The sequence below is a fragment of the Thalassophryne amazonica genome, chromosome 15 (genome assembly GCF_902500255.1).
Source record: "Thalassophryne amazonica chromosome 15, fThaAma1.1, whole genome shotgun sequence".
NCBI classification, from domain to species: Eukaryota; Metazoa; Chordata; class Actinopteri; order Batrachoidiformes; family Batrachoididae; genus Thalassophryne; species Thalassophryne amazonica.
Genome location: NC_047117.1, coordinates 11,404,141 through 11,413,137, shown reverse-complemented (window position 1 = coordinate 11,413,137; position 8,997 = coordinate 11,404,141). Strand labels below are relative to the sequence as shown.

At 36.7% G+C, this 8,997-nt stretch overlaps 1 protein-coding gene across 2 annotated transcripts in view; it reads left to right on the top strand.

Moving 5' to 3' along the window:
- The first annotated feature begins 536 nt into the window (after positions 1–536).
- Positions 537–8,997, top strand: part of LOC117526479 (MICAL-like protein 2) — a 32,121-nt gene continuing 23,660 nt past the window's right edge. The window contains exons 1-2 of one of the 2 annotated variants that reach the window (XM_034188549.1): positions 537–984; positions 4,161–4,209. In XM_034188549.1, coding sequence (XP_034044440.1) covers positions 842–984; positions 4,161–4,209 — 192 coding nt within the window. In that variant the 5' untranslated portion in view covers positions 537–841. The remainder of the gene's footprint in view (positions 985–4,160; positions 4,210–8,997) is intronic. The other variant, XM_034188548.1, reaches the window with a different exon arrangement.

The following is an 8,997-nucleotide window of genomic DNA, read 5'->3' as shown; positions in this document are numbered from 1 at the left end:
AAGGTTTTCAAAAAAGGATCTCAAGCTTCTGGACATTCTGAGAAACACTGAATGTTCAGCAGATGTTTAAAATCCCAGCAGTGGGTAAATAGTCCATATAGAAATGTAATAATATTACTAGTAATATATATGTCATGAGTAATAAAGTGTAGCAACTCATTTGCATATACATGATTCAATTTGAAGTGTCAGGAAAATGTAGTTTGAGTTCATTTAGACCTCTATTACAGATACTCGTGTGTCGTTTCTCAGCGGACACAATCGTCAAAAGTGAGTAGCACATTCAGAGGCTTCATAATAACAAGAATAATAACAACAATAGTAATAATGTATTTATATATCAACTTATGTAAAAAAAAAAAAGCTAAACGTAATAAAACATCGAAACACAATAATAAAAATGGGGTATTCATGAAAACAGTTAAAAAATGAATGACAGTTGATAAAAGATACAGACAGCAGATATAATTAAAATAAGGCAAAACTATAAAACTGAAGATACACAACAGAAAATAAGCTTTAAGATCAGGCCTGTTTGGTAAAAATCTTTTACCATAACTTAAATTATAAGAAGGTGAATTTGTCCTTTCAAGACCCCCCAGCAAAACAGCGATGTATCTACGCCCCTGTACAGCAGCGCTTTAAACTCCACCATAGAGTTAACGCCGCCCATGTCGCGTCATTATCGACCTTTGCAGGTGTCAAACTTTCCCCCACCTTCTTTCTCCACCCACAGAAGGTGGTTCTCGCGCGGACTGAGTGTCTTTCCCACTTTTTTTCCAGCGGAGCGGAGAGTTGTGTCGCGGCTGCAGCTCGTCGAGCCTCCAGAGGCTCCACCGGGATGGCCGCCATCAAAGCGCTGCAGAAGTGGTGCCGGGTCCAGTGTGAGGGCTACCGGGATGTGAACATCACCAACATGACCACGTCCTTCAGGGACGGAATGGCTTTTTGCGCCCTCATCCACAAACACAGACCCGATCTCATGTGAGTATAAACGAGCGCACAACCAGGAACTGGGCGTAAGCGCGGACTTTCCGACGCTATCGAACGCACCATAAAAGTATTTATTCGTTTTAAAAAGTGTTTGTTGCGTCACAGCGAACTGCTGGTTTTGTTTCGCAGTTAAAGTAAGTTCTCTGATATCCAAACTTCAGCCTCACACGTGGGCTGATAAAGGGGCCCAAACTGTGTCCCAGGCCCCCCGCAGGTCCGCTGGGAGGGACGTTCACATCTGGACTGGATTTTCTGGATATTGCAGTTTTGTAACTGGAATATTTTATTCCTGATAAATAATTATTCCATTCATCAAATAGTCCATCTAAAGATAATGAACATTTTATATAGATATATATGTGTGCGCGCAAATGTTTTAGGCACCTTTAGGGTCATTCTGCCCTTTTTAGAAACAACTGAAATTTCTAATATTTATAAATGGATACAAAATTTCACCTTTTTGCATATTTTTTTGAATGTGATAAAATGACACTTATGGCTGTGGTTTTTCCAGTTATTTTGTTATGAGGTAAACACTGCCTTTGTGATGTCATCTGCCAGGAAATTAATTGACAAAGAATTAAAGTTAATTTTCTAATGAGAAAATAAGATTTGTGTCTTGATAATTGGTTAGTTTGTTAAGTGTCTTAAAAAAGAAAAATCTCAGGTGATTGTTTGGACATTTCAAGCTAATAAAAATTTTGTTAAATAAAAAATTTTAGGGTGCGTAAACATTTTTGCACAATACTGTGTATAAATTTCTGCATTCTCAAATATAAGGATTTGTTATTTATGTCACTGTAACACTAGAACGGCATTCAGACAGCAGACCTCTGCTAAGGCCAGCGGAGGTGTGTTTCTAGTCCCCCTTTAAAAAAAACAAAAAACAAAAAACTGCTTATCAGTTCAGTCAACATTAGCAATCATGAAAATGTATTTTGTTCCACTGTGTTAAAGCTTTTATTTGTATCAACACCAATTCCTATATGCATTCATAGATCTTAATATAATATAATTCCTGGGGATTTTCTCACAGGGATTATTAGTTTTACTTTTATCTTAACAACTCTGAAATGTTTTGTAAGAAGATGGGTTGAGCTTGATACATCCACTACTGCCCTTGGATTAGTTTTTCACATATTCCACAGAAGTGACTCACCGTTGCTTATTAAACATCTGCCAGTTTCACACAGATGGGCCTTTTTTGGAAAAAAAACCCCCTTTTTTTTATTACCCAAATTATTCTTTGGGTTCCTCAAACTTTGTGTTTACAAACGCAAGTCGATTTACTGAATGTAAATATTTCTGACAGACCTGTCTGAGGTTTTCTGCTGGTCTTAATTGTCCGTGAGCGAGACTGAAAATTGGTACCATCTGGGTTTGTAAATTCAACCCTATAGTTTCACTTTTGTATCATAGTACTTAACAAAACTTGTTGATTGATTTGCCAAGTCAGTAGCTTCTTTGCACCAAACAAAATGTAAAAAGTGTGCTGTATATTATGTACACACATTTTAAGTTTTATTGTTCTGCACTGTTTGTAATTCATATTGCTTTTAATTATGTTTAATTTTAAATGTTAAAGTGCTTTAAATCTTACAATTTGGTATGAAGAAGTGCAATATACATAATGTCATTATCAAAGAATATACACGAATATTGTGAATGTTTCACTATTACATGTTGCTTGCATTTATGTTAAGTCTCAAAATTCCCTACCTTTTGATCAAATGCAGTAAATAAATATTTAAAACAATCAAATACCTAATCAAGTTTAATTTTTACTTTCTTTTTCTTTTTGCAACAAAATATAGAATTTTGATTTTGTCATGTTAGAATAGAAAAAAGTTAAAAGTAAATTACATGATCACATTTATATTGTGCCAAATCACAACAAAGCTGCCTCAAGGTGCTTCATACAAGTAAGGTCTAATCTTACCAACCCCTAGAGCAAGAACACAGGTGACAATGGTAAGGAAAAACTCCTTCTGATGATATTGAGGAAGAAACCTCAAGCAGACCAGACTCAAAGGGGTCTGAGTCTCCCTAAGTAACCGGCTGTTTGGCAAGACATTCCATTGATGCCCAAAGATCTTCTGAAGAGACCTGAAACCAAAAACATCCAGTCATTACTTTTGGTTGCTGGTTAATGTGCACTTCTCATAACTGTACAGTAAGACAGTAAGCATGAGAACCGTAAAGACTTCATTTTCCTGCAGAGATATCTGCATCATTAAACACCTCTGACCAGCAACCGCCATAAGCTCTCGCCAGGCGTTTCTCAAGCTCAAAGGCTGAAGCCCTGTAGAAATGAACGTTACTGTTGAAATAAGTGACTATCTCTACAAGTTCAACACTTTGACCCCATGCAGATACACTTCTGATGGCCGAGTCCATGAAGTAATTGAAAGTCTGGATCTTAGTCTTGATCCAGACACACCAATTCCTCACTGAACATCTTACGTGTTGCAATCAGAATATCCAGTGATTACTCAAAGATAACAGCATCATCCTCAAATTTATGATCAGCAAATCTTTCCTTCCTGAAAAAGGCATCTAAACCACTGGTCTCCACAACCCTACCCAACACCCTGTTGCTGCAAGCACTAAACGGTGTAGGAGCCAGAACACATCCCTGAGGATCACCAGAATTCACTGAGCAGAAGGAAGAGACTCTACCCCTGTACCACACAGCAGTGACAGTACCTGTGTATAGACCGGCTATGATGTCCAGCAACTTGTTGGTGATCCTGTGAATTTTTAGGACACCCCTGTGGAATAATGTCAGAAATTCTAATGTTAAAACCAATATGTATTCTGTAAAATATAGTACCAAGAAGAACATATGTATTTTCTTTCCTTTTAAAAAGTTTATAACTCTTATTAACCTTTTTAATTTGTCAATGAATTTATTCATTATGCCTTTGTTACACGTCAAATCTCCATCTTTTTTTTTCATCCAGTTGTTACCAAATGGTGAAATTAGTTTTATTTTAAGTTGAGGCAGACATGAGTGTAAAAACCACAGAGCTGATGAAATAAGTGTTGCAGTCACTGTCACAATAACTGACAGTGTGGTTTGTGATTGACCCGCGATTGTTCAAGACTGTTTTTAACAAGTGTTTGATCGTTTCCCCTCTCTCTTTTACCCCCTCTCTCTGTTGCAGAAATTTTGATTCTTTGAAGAAGGAAAATGTCTATGAAAACAACAAACTGGTAAGAAACTTTGCTTGGTTCTTCCCACCTTTATTATCTCTGCTGAAGAAGCTGTTTGTTTGTTTGTAGCAGGATTAAGCAATAAATAAAATTATTTTAATCAAAGTTGTGGTGGTGGGGCATGGTCCAAGGAAGAGCCCAATAGATTTTGGTCCAGAGCCGGTTGGTCCTGACCATTGATTGTGGCATTGAGTTTTGATCATAATTGGTCAAGTTTGAATCCAGTCGCTGAACTTTGACCCAGATTGCTACTCTTTGATCAAGTTACAATCTTTTAATCCTTATCTCACATTTTTAATCTAGATCCTGATTACTGATCTTTAATCTTGATAGCTGTGTTTTGATCTCAGTCACTGAACTTTGATCCTTTGCCAACCTTTCATTCTGAACTTGAATGTTTGGTCCTGATCTAGACCTTTGATGGTGATCACTGACCTGTTGATCCACAATCCCCAAATGTTGACTCTGATCACTAATTTTTTATCCGATTCATCACTTTTGTTAATAATCTTTGATCCAGATGCAGGCCATTTAATTTTGATCTTGATTACCAATCTTTGATCACAATCACTGACCCTGATTACTATTGTTTGATCATTTTTGTTAATTTTGGTCCTAATCTTTGATACGGATCCAGTTCAGTAACCTTCGGTCTTGATTGCTCCTCTTGATCTCGTTCACAGAATTTTTATAATGCTCACCTTTGATCCCACTCCAGTCCTTTTGATAGCAATTGCAAGTCAGACTTTTAATCACAATCACTCACCTTTGATCCGAATCACTAATGTTTGATCCGAATCACTAATGTTTGATCATGTTCTTCATTTTTGTTCCGTATCTCTGATCCAGATCCTGTACACTGACTTTCGTCCTTGATTGTTGGTATGTTATCTTGATTACTGAACGCTGAGCTTAATTTCAACCTTTGATTGTGATTGCTGACATTTAACCTAGCTCTTACTATTGATGTCTGTCACCTTTGATCGCTGTCTTTGATCATAATCTATGAATCTTGATCCTGAAGTGCTGAAATGTGTCTGACAGTCTTGGTATAAGGGTGCACTCTGCTGAGTGCTGTTCTTTATTAGATCTGAAAATTATTTCTACATGTGCTGTGTTCCTTTTAATATTACTGCAGCATCAGTGGATGTTTGGGGAAACACCAAATATGATCAACATTTTTATTAGCTGATGTCAAAATAAAAAAAAAAAAGGTGGAAAGAAATCATTTCAATATTTGTATTTCTCATTTACTTTCATTTTTGTTTTTCATTTTAGAGCTACCAACAGTCCCACAAGACAAACTTTTCAAGTGTGTTTTGTGAATGTCTGTAAAATAAAAATATATTGCAGTGCTAAGATACCCTCGGCTGTATGAGCATTGTGCTCTTTATAATTTGCAGTTGTTCAATTGGTATCTCTCTGCAAATTTTATGACCACAATGGAAATAAGCGTTTATGCTTTATTTTTTTTATTCATGTATCATTGATACATTTACTTCTGCATGTTTATATTGATGATGCAAAATAATCTTAAGCAATATTTTATTTATGTTTTAACGGCGTCTGCAGAAGGGCATGCATGTGCGCATACCTGAGCTTTTGAAAAGGGCAGAAGTTAGCTTTGAACACGTGTGATGCACGCACATGCTGTCGTCCGCGAGATCACTTCAGAGGTGTTACCAGGTTCCAACAACAGTGGTTTCAGTTTTAGAAGTGTTTGTCGTTAGCTTTTACATAATATATGAGGAAGAGGTTATATTTACAAAAAATGAAGCACAGTTAGCAGCCTGTGACATCACCACACTAACGCCCACAAGATGTCTTGTAAATCACTCCAGAGGTGTTATCAGGTTAAAAAAGTGTTTTCAGTTTTAGAAGTGTTTATTTGGCACTAGCGTTTACATAATAATATATGAGAAAGAGGTTATATTTACAAAAAAATGAAGCAGAGTTAGCAGCTAACTAGACCAGCCTGTGACATCACCATGCTAACGTCTGCGAGATGTCATGTAAATCATTCCAGGAGTGTTATCATGTTACAAAAACATCATTTTCAGTTTTAGAAGTGTTTATTTCTCGCTAGTTTTTACATAATATATGAGAAAAATGTTATATTTAGTCAGAAACAAAGCGGTTTTGGAGCGCCAAAGAGACTAGCCATTGATTGATTGGCTGTCACCCCCCCCACACCAAAAAAAAAAAACATTTGCATGATTCATGGCATACAAATGGGAAACAGAATGTGACTTTTTAACCTCTTAAAATAGGTCAAGGTTAGCCATCTTTGAACTTGTCCAAGGTCTGTGCCTCAAGAATGTTCCCTGTGAATTTGAAGACCCTGGCAGTCCTGGGACTGGACTTATGCTTAGCACAGAGAGACAGATGGATGGACAGACTCAAATACCTTCACAGTACCCGGTGGCCATATTTTGGTAGCCTCGGGGTAATGACACACTGTTCTGAATAGAAACTGAAACAATAAAAAAAAAAAAAAAAACTGTATGCAAAAGTGCAGAAGGATGTGACTTGTTTTTTTTATTTGATTACTGATCAAGTGATGTGGCTGGTTATCCCGTGTTGTACACTGACCTGTCCAGACACACACTCCTCCCCTCTGGTCGACGTTACAGAGCTCTGTACGTCAGAACATCCAGACACAGGAACAGTTTCTTTCCACAGGCCATCACACAGATGAACAATTTAACTTGCCAAAAAATTTACTAATTCATATATCATGTACAACTTAACGTCAATCTGTTGTCTGTTTCACACATCCTTTTTGTTTTCTTTTTCTCTTATTGTACATTTTATTTTACTTGCACATTTCATTTGTTTACTACTGTGAGTTATTCAGTGTTGAGTTTTATACATGCCGTACAGAAAGAGTGCAACTCAGACCGAAGTCAAATTCCTTGTATTCTGTAGATATGTGGAGAATAAAAGCTATTCTGATTCTGACTTGTTGAGGTTGAATGCACATCTCGTTGGATCAGTTGTTGTTGTTTATCGATGTCACTATCCAGTTCATAATGTGTAACGTCTGTCTGTGCTTGCTACAGAGCAGCAAAGGCAGACGGCGGTTGGTCTACTGATTGACAGTCAGGTCCATAAATATTTGGACAGTAACAGTTTTTGTCATGTGGTATGCAGACACCCCCACCATGGAGTCATAAGGTTTTGCTATGCAACTTTGTTGGAATTTCATGGAGATTAGCAAACATACATTTTTGGAAAGTGCATGCAATAGCCAACCATAAGCCTCCATGGTGGCCATCTTGGATTTGTAAGAAAAGGTGGCCTAACATGGAACTTTTTCAGTATCTTGGCTTCTAGATTTAAATTTCAAATTATGTTCATTTACATAGTGCCAGATCACAACAAAGTTGCCCCAAGGCGCTTCACACAAGTAAGGTCTAACTTGAGCAAACACACAGGCAACAGTGGTAAGGAAAAGCTCCCTCTGATTTGAGGAAGAAACCTCAAGCAGACCAGATGCAAAGGGGCAACCCTCTGCGTGGGCCATGCTAGCGACAAAACTAACTGAGATGACTAGATAGATAGATGACTGAGTATCTTGATTCCACTGGCCAAATACACATTTTTGGGGTAGAAGAATCCAGCCTTTTGTGGGATCATAACACTAGTAGAAGATGCACTGCTTCCAATTTGTTGCCTTCTGAGTCTGTGTCTCCACGCTAAGTTGGCTGAGCTGTGTTTTCTTGCTCATGCTCATCTAGAACCTAAAGGTATAAAGCAAAGAGACAAACCACATTAGTTACATGTGTGGATATATATATATATATATATATATATATATATATATATATATATATATATATATATAGTTTCAGCTAAGGCAGCATATTGGCTTTGTTGGTTCTCTCTGTTGCCTCACAGCAAGAAGGTCATATGATTATAAATGTGATTTGCCCACACAGAAATTTTTGTTATTAGCACCGTGGAATTCCTTGGACCAGAAAATATGCATGTAGCCACTGGAATCAAGATCCTCAGTCATCAATAAGTCGTGATACTGAAAAACTCTACAAAATCCCAATGAAATGTAGCACCTGATCATAGTGAACCTGACTAAAGTTTAAATGAAGCAATGATGATGTGCATGTAGTGTCAACTTTCAGCTTTTCTTCATTGGGTTTAACAAAAATATTACATTAAAGATTTTAGCATTACAGCCATTTTGGCACATTGTGGCTCAGTTTTCAGAGCTCATAAGTAATTTGACAAACTAAATATAAGGATTATTGTTAATGTAAATAATCAGTTTTACAGCCACTTTTCTTTAGACAAGTCAAAGGATGGATACATGAATATTTTAAAGTCCCTGAATATGTCTTTAGTGTATGTTAATTCAGTCTTGAGTTAGTAGTTCTCAATAAATAAATAGACAGTTCAAGAAGGAGACTAGTGATGGAAACCACCAAGACACCCATGACAACTCCGAAGGAAGCAACAGGCTTCTGTGGCTGTGACTGGAGAAACTGTGCACATTGCACCTTTTTTCTGTTGCATCATCGGTTATACAGTTTAAAGGTGGAGTGGAACAGAGAAGGATCTTCTTTAAAAAAATTTGAAATGCCAGCTACACTTTGCCAGAAAGCACGTGGTGGAGTCGATTTGATGCTTTCTTGTGTTAAAATCCTTCTCTATTTTTGTAATTTCGTATGTGTTTTTATATATATATATATATATATATATATATATATATATATATATATATATATATATATATATATATATATATATATATATATATATATATATATA